We start from the raw sequence: 13007 nt of genomic DNA on the forward strand, positions 1-13007 counted from the left end.
CATCCTTCTTCTTCCTCCAAACACGGCGAGTGAAGTTTAGACCAAAAAGCTCTATTTTTGTCTCATCAGACCACATGACCTTCTCCCATTCCTCCTCTGGATCATCCAGATGGTCATTGGCAAACTTCAGACGGGCCTGGACATGCGCTGGCTTGAGCAGGGGGACCTTGCGTGCGCTGCAGGATTTTAATCCATGACGGCGTAGTGTGTTACTAATGGTTTTCTTTGAGACTGTGGTCCCAGCTTTCTTCAGGTCATTGACCAGGTCCTGCCGTGTAGTTCTGGGCTGATCCCTCACCTTCCTCATGATCATTGATGCCCCACGAGGTGAGATCTTGCACAGAGCCCCAGACCGAGGGGGATTGACCCGTCATCTTGAACTTCTTCCATTTTCTAATAATTGCGCCAACAGTTGTTGCCTTCTCACCAAGCTGCTTGCCTATTGTCCTGTAGCCCATCCCAGCCTTGTGCAGGTCTACAATTTTATCCCTGATGTCCTTACACAGCTCTCTGGTCTTGGCCATTGTGGAGAGGTTGGAGTCTGTTTGATTGAGTGTGTGGACAGGTGTCTTTTATACAGGTAACAAGTTCAAACAGGTGCAGTTAATACTGGTAATGAGTGGAGAACAGGAGGGCTTCTTAAAGAAAAACTAACAGGTCTGTGAGAGCCGGAATTCTTACTGGTTGGTAGGTGATCAAATACTTATGTCATGCAATAAAATGCAAATTAATTACTTAAAAATCATACAATGTGATTTTCTGGATTTTTGTTTTAGATTCCATCTCTCACAGTTTAAGTGTACCTAAGTTTAAGTGTACCTATACATGCTTTGTAAGTAGGAAAACCTGCAAAATCGGCAGTGTATCAAATACTTGTTCTCCCCACTGTATATCTGAAAGGTCTAATATTAGACTTTGTTAAATGCTTTTTGAAAGGTTTGATATGCTAATGCATGGTTTGTCCCTACGTCTTTTATTACTTGCCAATATTACATGGGAGTTAGGCCCACTTATCTAAGATAGTGCTGCTATTATTAAACAGATAGTGACAAGAAAATCACTGAGACATTGTGCCCCCAGATGATACGGACAATGCTGTATCTGCTTAAGGCCCTAGCTAGTGTTTTAGTGTGTTTGTTGTGTGGGTGGTTATTAGCAGCCCCCTCGCCTTTGTGCTATTCCTTTTCTTTTTTTCTTCTCCCGAAAGAAGGAATTAGTAAAAAGCTAACTCTGTTCTCCTCATTTCAGAAATTGTGGACCACATAGAAAGACTTCAAGTGCTGAAAGAAATAGTGAGGAAGTTCCCTGCCGTGAACTATGAGGTGTTTAAATACGTCATCACTCATCTGAACAGGTAAGAGACAACACTGTGAAACTGGATCAGAAAGTGTCTCAGGCTGTCTTTAACTGACTGATACTGGGTGGAATCTGAAGTAAGCTTTGAAGTATACACGATGTTAGTTACGTGACAGTAATCATGAAAACAACCATGTCATGTAGTTGGACCGAGTCGTGTTCAGTGGGGAGAATTTATGTTTGAAACGGAGAGATACTACCTGAACATCTGTTTTCCGTTGTGATACACTATATGACCAAAAGTATGTGGACATCTGCTCGTTGAACATCTCATTCAAAAATCAAGGGCATTAATATGGAGTTGGTCCCCCCTCTGCTGCTATAACAGCCTCCTCTCTTCTGGGAAGGCTTTCCACTAGATGTTGGAATATTGCTGTGGGGACTTGCTTCCATTCAGCCACAAGAGCATTAGTGAGGTCGGGCATTGATGTTGAGCGATTAGGCCTGGCTTGCTGTTGGCGTTCTAATTCATGCCAAAGGTGTTCACGTCTGGGCTCTGTGCAGGCCAGTCAAGTTCTTCCACACCGATCTCGACAAACCATTTCTGTATGGACCTCGCTTTGTGCATGGGGGTATTGTCATGCTGAAACAGGAAAGTGCCTTCCCCAAACTATTGCCACAAAGTTGGAAGCACAGAATCCTCTAGAATGTCATTGTATGCTGTAGCGTTAAGATTTCCCTTCACTGGAACTAAGAGGTCTAGACCGAACCATGAAAAACAACCCCAGACCATTAATTCTCCTCCACCAAACTTTACAGTTGGCATTATGCATTGGGGCAGGTAGCGTTCTACACCAAACCCAGATTCGTGAAGCATGATTCATCACTCCAGAGAATGTGTTTACATTGCTACAGAGTCCAATGGCGGCGAGCTTTACACCTCTCCAGACGACGCTTGGCATTGCGCATAGTGATCTTAGGCTTGTGTGCAGCTGCTCGGCCATAGAAACCCATTTCATGAAACTCCCGACGAACAGTTCTTGTGCTGACGTTGCTACCAGAGGTAGTTTGGAACTCGGTTGTGATTGTTGCAACCAAGGACAGGCGATTTGTACGCTCTTCAGCACTCGGCGGTCACGTTCCGTGAGCTTGTGGCTTGTGTGGCCTAACTCTTCATGGCTGAGTCGTTGTTGCTCCTAGACGTTTCCACTTCACAATAACAGCACTTGCAGTTGACTGGGGCAGATCTAGCAGGGCAGAAATTTGACAACTGACTTGTTGGAAAGGTGGCATCCTATGCCGGTGCCACGTTGAAAGTCACTGAGCTCTTCAGTAAGGCCTTTCTACTGCCAATGTTTGTCTATGGAGATTGCACGGCGGTGTGCTCGATTTTAAATACCTGTCAGCAACAGGTGTGGCTGAAATAGCCGAATCCACTAATTTGAAGGGGTGTCGAGATACTTTTGTATATATCATGTATATATTGTTCCGGAGACCAGGGTTCACTTCTCTGTATCCCACTCTAATTCTGTACCTGTCTAAATAAAGTACAACATAAGTAAGGTTGGAATAAATCAATGAAATTGTGTTTCCCCAGGGTGAGCCAGCAGAGTAAGACCACCCTGATGACGGCCGACAATCTATCCATCTGCTTCTGGCCCACATTGATGCGTCCCGACTTTGAGAACAAGGACACACTCTCTACCACCAAGCTCAACCAGTCGGTCATCGAGTCTTTCATCCAGCAGAGCCACTACTTTTTCTACGGCGGAGACATCCAGGAGAGCTCCAGCACTGAGAGCACCCCACCACCCCATCACTGTCACAGCATGGTGGAGGCCCTGCTGCCCCTGCAGCTGCCCCCTCCTCTCCAGCCCCAACAGATCCAGCACAGTATGTCCCTACAGCCTGACCCACTCATATAGACCCCCCAGAGCCCAGGCCCCACCACCCAGGCCTCGAGCCCCAGGATCGGAGGACCCAGGTGGGGTAGGGAGTAGGCTTGGCTGGGAGTGGTGCTGCCTGGTGGGGTTGCATAGGGTGACGTGTCCTCCCTTCCCCCTCTCTATGGAGTCCCTCTGACTACAAAACAACAACATTACATTATCACCTTTGTTTTCTGCTCCCTTTGACTGACTGGATTCAGGGGTGACTAACTGATATAGCTATCCCCCAGGAATAAATAAAAAATAGCATTTTTCTTCTTTCAGTGCTGTACCTTTACCCGGTTTCAGACAGATATGACATTGAGGGTTGAGACTGTCCACCCGTTACTCTGGTGATGAACACTTACCTTAATAAAGACACTGTATGCCTCCAGGAGAGGGGGGCACAAACATGTGATGCGGAAATGATTTGTTCAACTCTACACCTTGCAAAATATGAGGAAAATATATTTATGATAGTTGTTTTTTTGTTTTTGTTTATTCGATTAAAAAAAGAAAGTCTGACTGTCAAAAACCCTCCATTCATTCAAGTGAACTTGACATTACATGATGCACAATCTGTTATAATGCTTCTACCAGTGTAGACATTTGGCCATGATGATGATGGATTCTTGTTTTTTTAGCAGTATGATTTTTGTTTTTAAAGGGTTCGAGGGAAAGAAAGACAGTGAAAGTTAGCAGGCTGGTGCTGTGGTCTTTGTCTCTCGCCTGGCTCTCAATGCCTCGTAGGGGACTCTACGTGAAAGACTGACGGTGTCACTGATGCTGTACTGCACCAGGCTGGGACATAACAGACAGACAGACTGCCTGGCCTCCTCTCTATCTCCTATTGGAGCAGAACTCATGCAATTCCTGAAGCTTATGAAGGGAGCATCCCACTACTAGAACCCTAATGGCACATCTCTGCGTTAACTCTGAAACAAACGCATTACAAAGCAGTCTGGGGTCTTTTTCTTGTTCTGTTCTTTTCTAGGTAATTGTTTGTTTGTTTAATTGATTGAATGTCTCCGTGGTGGTGCTACCCACCGAAAAGAGACATTTGTGTTGTTGTTCTGTTTGTTGAAAAAAATGTGCATGTCTTTTTTGTCACTTAAAAATGACGATGATGAACGATTCAAAAAAGAAAAAAGACTGAACTTACAACTCAAGATTAACAGCTTTCATTCAGATCATATTTTTTATCTAACTTGATTGAGGGAACATTGAAACGGGGGTCAAATTGTATGTATTGTTAATTCATTATTTTTGTCATGCAAAGATGTCAATTCTTAATATCATATTTTGGTTATGTCTAATTGTTTCTCTTAAATAAGGGGGAAAGTATATATATTTATCAGCAAATAAGATTGCTGATATAGCAAAATACCATGGGGTACTGAAATTCTGTATAATCTTGTAAAACCTACTATAATCAGATTTCTTTGTTATGATAAACAAACATTTTGGGTTAGATTAATTGTACTTAATTCCCTTCATTTTATGAATACAGACTCATTGCTTCTTTGTAGATGGTACTGCATTTTGTTTTGCTGTAAGTAAAAGATGCTGCTTAGAAAGTTCTGGAAAGGAAAAGTTTAAGTTTTTGTGATGGAGTGAAACAGATTGACAGATAGAAGACATCTTCAAGACTATGCCTGTGACTGAAATGGCACACTATTCCCTACGTAGTGCACTACTTTTCACTAGAGCCCTATGGACCCTGGTCAAAAGAAGTGCACTATATAGGGAAGAGGGTGCCATTTCAGACGTATCCGATTGTTATTTTTCTCTATAGAGACACTCCAGATCTGGGGTTGGGGAGAGAAGGGATGGCGTAAAGAAGTGTGAAGCAGCTGCTAGGTAGAATATACCTTTTGTGTAGTTTCAATAAAAAGCAACTTTATTTGTTCATAAGATCTGCCTCATTCAAGCCAGTGTACAAACTCTTAAGATTTTAACATCTGCTATGTATTATAGTAAATAAATGATTTTGAGAGAAAAAAAATCAAGAGTTTTGTTTCATTTTTTCCCACCTTAAGTCTAAATGGTGTTGAAATATGCTTTTATGTTTCTAATACAGCTGGGAATATTATTACAGGGTTTGGTCAGTGCTGGACTGACATGCTATAGTATGAAGGTCATATTTGATAGCTGAAGAGCAATGCAACACAATCAACATATGACAGGACTAGAGTTATATTCATTCATTCTTCAAGCTGATATCTGTTTACTGCAGTGAGTATTGAGTTCAGCAGGTTCAGCCTAATTATTTTGATGTCCCGGTCACACAGCTCCCCAGGTGAGAAGTGATGAAAGTACGCCACCTAGTGGGGAAACATGTATTATATGTATTTTACAATCAAATAAAGTTTGATTTTCTCAGATTTAAATGTCTTTCAATAGAATGATCACAAAAAATAAAATAAAAATAAAAACTAGCAGCAACATGCACAATCTGTCTTTCTGGTAAACAGGTCAGTTTGGAAAGGTCATTTCCATGTAAATTGACTGAACAGTTCTCAGTTACATCAACAACCTGGGGAATAGTTACAGGGGATTTAGTCATAACACATTTTACTAGGCAAGTCAGTTAAAAACAAATTCTTATTTTCATTGAAGGCCTGGAAACAGTGGGTTAACTGCCTTGTTCGGGGGCAGAAAGACAGATTTTTACTGGCCCAACGCTCTAACCACTAGGCTACCTGTCGCATAACAAGCTTCTAGTCAACATTCCATAGCAGTCTGAACGGTAGCTACTATTGTGCCCCCTACAGTCTCCCTCCCTCCACTTCTCCACAACAGTCTTCCAAAGAAGTTTGCAATGAAATGTCCACTTACAATCGTCCACTCTCCTCCCCTTAGCAGTCGTCACTTCCGGTTCTCGTTCCAGTCTTCCAATAATCACTATTTTTCGGCATTGCCTTGTCCAGTTGTTAGTTGAATTTTACATTTTACAATCGAGGTATAGACACGTATAATGCTTCGTAAGGGAGGAAGAGGCAAAGCAAGAGGGATTCTCCAAAAGGGTTCAGCTGTGACATCATCTCTCAGAGCAGTCATCCCTCAGGGTCTCTATGCTGCCACCTACTGATATGTCATCTCTCAGAGCAGTCATCCCTCAGGGTCTCTATGCTGCCACCTACTGATATGTCATCTCTCAGAGCAGTCATCCCTCAGGGTCTCTATGCTGCCACCTACTGATATGTCATCTCTCAGAGCAGTCATCCCTCGGGAAAAATGGGGGTGTCGAAAGGTTTGGGCGTTTAGAAAGGAACCATATAAGGAGAAGTGGGGATTTCAAAAGGAGTATTTTAACACTAGAAGCACTGGAAGATAACTACTAGAACCGCCATGACTTGATATTTCAATTATTAGTATTATTTCAAATATTCGACCATAAATAAAATATTGTAAAATGAATGCATTTTTTATAAGTGAAGGTAGCTAAGATTAGCTAGCGTTTCCATTTACGAAAAACGTAACGTTACATACATGGCTAGCGTTACCGATAGGTAACGTTCAAAGACACAGCTCAAAATTAGTGAATATAATTTTTTTTTACTGTCATCTCTGCAGACCATGCCTAACGTCCGATAACCCAAACGACGTCTTGATTGGCACCTTTCGAAACCCCACTTTACCTGAGCGATGCAGTGTACTGAGCGATGACATATTCGTAGCTGGCAGCATACAGACCCTGAAAGATGACTGCCCTGAGAGCTGATGTCGCAGCTGGACCCCTCTCGGATAACCCGGCCCAAAATCTGTCTTCTCCATCAGGTGGCGTTTTTTTTTTGCTCACCAAGCGAGGAGTTTTTGTATGGAGGTTAATGAGAGTGTCGAATTGGGTTAACAAAACATTTCATGGCTTATTTGCTACGTGTGGTTTATTTGATCCTATTTCAGTTTTATAATGATTAAGTTGTTAAGAGTGTACTGATATAAGTAGGACACGTGACATCCTGGCAACTTCGAGAAAAAAAATACTTTATATGGAGTTGGGCCTGGTCGCCACTAGTTACCAAAAGCGTAAAGTCATAAACCCAGCATATTTCAAAAATGTACCTTCTTTAAAATGTGATTTCAAACCTAACCGTAACCACCCTGCTAACATTATGCCTAACCCTAACCTTAAATTAACACCAAAAAGCACATTTTGGTTTTCATTAATGTTTAGGATGTAGACAATTTGGACTTTGTGGCTGTGGTAACTAGTGGCAACCGTTGCGCCTGTTTTCCCCAAACGTTTAACTGCCCTCTCATTGGCTAGAATGGTCCCACCTAATTTGAAGACATTTCTTTTAATTATTAAATAGGTCACTAGAGTATCTGGTCAATATAATGTATATGTTATGTATTGTATTAATGTTATGTATTGGCCAATGAGAGGCTTTGAAGTAACCCGTCGGCCCTATTGGCACACCTCAGAAAAGCATAGGAATGAATGGAATTCTACAGTATTTCATTTAAATGTTTGTTGTTGAAGTATTTGTTGTTGTTGTAGTGGTGGACAGTAACATTAGTACTTTCTCAAAATGATCCTTTAAAGAAAAAACATGTATATATGTTTTTATGTTTAGCTCACATAATATAATTTAAAGTATGCATTAAGGTGTCTGTAATACAATAAATGTGGCAAAGACAAATGTAGAATTTAATAAATGCATTTCTATAGCTTCCAAAATACTTTTACAATGGTGGGGTGTCAAGATGGAGGCGCGGGGGCTTCAAAACAGCGCCCCCCCCCCCAAAAAAACCTGCGCAATTCGAGCTATAAAAAACGAAGCAAAATTGTAGTGAGTTTGCTGTTTTAATTCTAATGAGAGAAGTGTAAGAAAGGCACAGCTATAGTATTGTAACGACCCTGGGTTTATAAGCGCGGAATGTATGATAGCCAACATTTCTAATGTGCAGTTGACAATCCTTTTTCAGTCTTTATCGAGTGCGTGACAAGTTTTAAATATCGCCTAGCAGTAGTCCAACGTATGCAACATGAACCTTACGGTACAACAAGCAGGTAAATGGATTTAGACTTGTGTCCAAGTACAGGTAAGGATGGTTGATACAAAAAGTTACAGTTATAAAATGCAAGTATGTTACAGGAATAAAATGCAATTATACATATTTCATCGACACTGTAAAAGCCAACTCCACTTTTGAAATGTAAACCATGAACCACAAGCAGCATGATGGAAGCTTCTCTGAACAGTTGTTCCCTATGATATTCCTTGACGATAGCACATGGCCGCCATCTTGTGTATTGGCTTGGTATTGCCTCATCATTAGGGTATGAATCATGAATTGAAAAGCTTGATGCTTTTGGGATGAATATAAAATATAGAATACAGAATAGATATAGTAGACTAGAATAGATTTGTGATAATATTGCAATGAATAATTTTTATTTATTTTAAAAAAGCATTATGTTCCATCGCATTCTATGTCAATTATCACATAATATGGTAATGTACAAATTACTCCTACATTACCAAGGAGATGCAAAAAATAATATGTTGAACTAATATTATATATTTTTTTACATCAATTGTTTTTTGCAGATAAACTATTATTTTGCTGCATATGACAATATTTGATTCAAAATAAAATCCTTATACTGTAAATAAAAAATAGCATCCCAAGTCGATCTGTAATATCTGTCATAAACTATCTTTATCTTATTGTTCTAATGTAGGTCTATTGCACAGTGCAATTGGCAAATATAATTGCTCCTTTCATAATTCAACAGTTACATTAGACACATAATAACACATTTTAATGTATAATTTGGATAAATCAATCTATGCTTACTTTGAATAAGTGTTAGAAACAAGAACCATTCACCAGTGTTGTGTTCCATGCTGCTGTTACAGAGACAGGTGAGATAAGAGGAGGGGAGATGTGTTGTATTGTCTGTGCTGCTGCTAGATGAGGTTGTTGTTTTTACCAGAGAGATCACTTCCTCCTCTGACTAAAAAACCCAGCTCTTTTTATTACTCAGCCTGCTCTGTTTCTCTCCTCTATAGCCCCTCCCACCCCCAACCAGGGAGCTCCTGTGGGAGGGGGAAGCACAAGCACCACACTGCCTGGACCAATCATCATGCAGCACCACCTCTCCATTACATCTTAGTTTCCAAGGCGACAGGCAGGGCCTTTCTCCTGAAAGGCACCGCATCATCACCATCCATCCACCCAGGGCTGGTCGAGAGGCAGCAGTAGCAGGCAGCAAGCAGCAGCCCCGCAGTGGGTCACATCAGGCACCTCCCTCCTCCCTCTCTCTCGCCTCATGTCGCGCTGCAAATCTGTCTCCACCAACACTCAGGAAAAGGAAAATGGAGTAAGAAGAGAAGAGGAATGTGGTAGGTAGGTGCTGGATTTTTTGTTATGTCTGTGTTTAGCTATTTGTGTTGCGTTAGTGCTGTGTTTTACAGCGAGGCAGTGGGGAGGGTTTGTGTGCCTAATCCTCTCTAGCAGGCTGATTTAATGGGCTGTTTGCCGTTAGAATGAGAGAAGGAGGCAGTGGAGAAGGGGGAGCCCCTCTGCTTTGTTAAAGGGGCCTGGCCTGCAGAGCTAGGAGGCTGCCTGCCGCATACACAAACACCCCTGTCCCAGCCCTAGCCCCAGCCCTTGTCCCCAGCTGGGATGGACAATAGCCTGATCATTACCTCCTTTGACCAGCTACAGGCTGTAGCTATAGGCACTAGGTATATGTGTGTGAGGTAGTTGCCCTACCCTTCCCTTCCTTTCTGCAGCTGTATTGGAGTGTGTGTGTGTGTTTTGAGCATGACGAAACAAAACTCCCAGTGAGCGTTATTTAGTTAGTTAATACCCCCGGATCCACCACCCTTTCCTCTCCTCTTGCCTCGCTGCTTTTCAATCCCACCCTGAAAGGGGGAAGAAGAGAAAGGTTTGGCTGAATGTTGCTGCCCAGTAAATGCTGAGCATAGTGGGGTGGGGAGGGGATGCCTCGGTATCTTCATCATCATGGCTCTGGCTTGGCTAGCCTCAGACCTGGGCTCGTTTTTATAAACCATCTCATCCGGCTCACCTTGGATCAGGTTCCTCCTGTACAAATAATCATATTTATTATGATCTAAAAGGCTAAACTGATCCTTGATCAGCACACCTTTTCGAGACACTTTATTAATACAGACCCAGACCAATACAGACCCAGACTGTAGCATCTGTCATCCAGCCACAGCCAGCACAGCCAAAGAGATCTGAGAGGAAGGATGTCCATGTTCACTGTCAGATTCATTATCACAGCATGGGATTAGTACAGCCAGGTCACCCGTGATACAAGTTAGTATTTGATGTCCGTCCATGTCTGAGGATGTCGGGAGAAGATGTAGAAACCGGCCACTAGGTTTTGGTTTTGCTAGGGCGTTGTGGACTGCAATGGTGAATGGGCATAAGCATCTGCCTCTGATTCCACAGGTTGCAAGTTCAAATCCAGCAATAGAAAGTTGTTTTTGATATATATTTTTTAAGCCTATCCCAAACCTTAACCGTTACCTTAAAACCACTTGGAGTTAATGCTTAACCTTAAGAATTTGAAGTCAATGCCTGAACTTAACCCTCACCTTAAAAATTAGAGTTAATGGTTAAACTTAATCTTAAACGCTTCAAAATTTGACGTTTGGAACAACTTTGAAATTTGATGTTTGAGAAACATGGATGAACGTCTAATTCTGACATGAGAGAGTGAGAACTGGTAGAATTAGTATGGGGCCTGGCTCACTATACATGCTAGGATGCTGGGTTATTATTAGCCTAGCCCGTTGCGCCTTCAGTATGTGCTGCAGCTCCTACGTTGTCAATGTTACAGCCTGGTACAGGACTCGACTGTATGATGTGATTTGGAGGTGTGGTGTCAGATTCAGGAACCATTACCGGAGCGAGTCCCCTGTGTCCTTTTCTCCACCTCCTTCCTTCCTCACACCTCTGTTCACCACAGGATGGGAATTAAGTGTGTGTGTGTCGCCTGTGTCTGTGTGTTGGGGTGGGGTCTCACTTGAGGTGGGCTCTCTCTCTGTCTGTTTCCACCAGCCCCAGAATCCTATTTGATCCTTTCTGTTGTTGTTATTGTTGCTTCAGTCATGACAGGAAAGAGATTAGAGAATGAGTCTGCCATACTGTCTCCTCATCCTGTTGTAACTCTGTTTCCAGTAGCCTTTATCCTCTCCATCGTTAATTTATCAGATCACTGGGACTGGGCTGATAATGGACAACATTTAATATAAATAGCACCTAGGGTGTGGCAGTCACCACTGATCACATTCCTACCCTTTTTACACTATCGTGCTGACCCAAACTAAACCCTGCTGGCTTGCATATTCTCTTGACTTTTTCCTTTTCCAGCATATATGTTGCATGCGTAACTAGGCCAGCTCAGTACATTTTGATTTGGCTTGACTCAGTTAGGTTAATCACGTGATGTGTGTCAGGACACACTAGAATATTAATAGATGGATAGTAGCCTAAAGGAAGGGGTGATTGATTGATTGGCTGATTGATTGATTGATGAGGTCAGGGGTTAACAAACTATTGATTGAGATGAATGAAGTAAAGTTTAGACCTCGGGCCATACTATAAAACAACAGCCTGGTGACATTCTGTCAGAATATATACACACAGTGGTGGAAAAAGTAGCCAATTGTCATACTTGAGTAACAGTAAAGATACCTTAATAGAAAATGACTCAAGTAAAAGTGAAAGTCACCCAGTAAAATACTACTTGAGTAAAAGTCAAAAAGTATTTGGTTTTGAATATACTTAAGCATCATACTTAAGAATGCCCTGCTAAGCATTCAGAATGTAATGAGTACATTTGGGTGTCAGGGAAAATGTATAGAGTAAAAAGTACATTATTATTGTTAAATATAAATAGTAAAGTACAGACACCCAAAAACACTACGTAAGTAGCACATATTTTTACTTAACTTTACACCATTCCATACACAATATAAGTAGTATAGAAGAGTAACAGATTATCTGATTAAAAAATACATTAACACAATGCAAATTATGAGTAAGTAAATATGGTGTCTAGTGAGTATCTAGCCAATCTACTATTTGAGTCAGATTTGTCTGGTTCTGGTCAGTATTTTGGTCAAGTATTCACTAAGATATGTTGTATTTATATTTGGAGCTCTACACTGAAACAGTGAGAGTGGGTCTAATCAGTGATTCCAAAATAGCACCAGTCAGTCAGAGAGGGAGGAAGGACTGACTGGCCACCATTATCTCTGACTAATGAATTATTGAACAGTGACTGACTGATCCTGCACAAAGCAAAGCAGGCAAGCAGATCTCTGGTTGAGCCAAGCCTTGAAATAGCAGATCTGTGTGCATGCGAGTCTGTATGTGTGTGTATACGTGTGTGTGTGTGTGTGTGAGAGAGAGATAGATCTCTAAAATCATATTTGAAATTGTGACTTCCATGCGGTCTCCTCTCCTCCATGTCACAGTGAGCCACTCCCTCCTCCTACTCCTCCACTTCCTCTCTCAGCCAGCCTGGCTCCCTCTCTCAGCCAGCCTGGCTCCCTCTGCTAAGCTGAGCCCTGCTGGGAGGCTGAAGGGGTTTATACTGTACTGTTGAATGCTGCTGTACCACGACTTCAATTATCCATATGAGGTTACCTTATCTCTGCAACCGAGAACCACATCTTGTTCCTCAGAACCCTCTTATATTACTCCCATGTAACATTTCAATGCTTTTTGTTTGTTAGGAGAGACAACCTTAAGAGATTGCTCGTCATCCAAATATACAGTGCATTCGGAAAGTAT

At 41.9% G+C, this 13007-nt stretch overlaps 1 protein-coding gene and 1 long non-coding RNA gene across 2 annotated transcripts in view; one reads left to right on the forward strand and one right to left on the reverse strand.

Moving 5' to 3' along the window:
* arhgap5 (Rho GTPase activating protein 5) overlaps positions 1 to 5132 on the forward strand; it is a 40707-nt gene extending 35575 nt beyond the window's left edge. The window contains exons 6-7 of the mRNA XM_039009772.1: positions 1249 to 1354; positions 2894 to 5132. Of these exons, the coding sequence (XP_038865700.1) occupies positions 1249 to 1354; positions 2894 to 3221 (434 nt within the window). The 3' untranslated portion in view covers positions 3222 to 5132. The remainder of the gene's footprint in view (positions 1 to 1248; positions 1355 to 2893) is intronic.
* On the reverse strand, positions 5094 to 7108 carry LOC120060446. Its single transcript, XR_005478227.1, has 2 exons — positions 6060 to 7108; positions 5094 to 5545 (listed from the first exon to the last, which is right to left on the reverse strand). It is a non-coding gene; the product is annotated as an uncharacterized LOC120060446 (long non-coding RNA).
* Between the last annotated feature and the right edge of the window lie 5899 nt (positions 7109 to 13007).

This window comes from Salvelinus namaycush, chromosome 15, assembly GCF_016432855.1.
Source record: "Salvelinus namaycush isolate Seneca chromosome 15, SaNama_1.0, whole genome shotgun sequence".
Classification (NCBI taxonomy): Eukaryota; Metazoa; Chordata; class Actinopteri; order Salmoniformes; family Salmonidae; genus Salvelinus; species Salvelinus namaycush.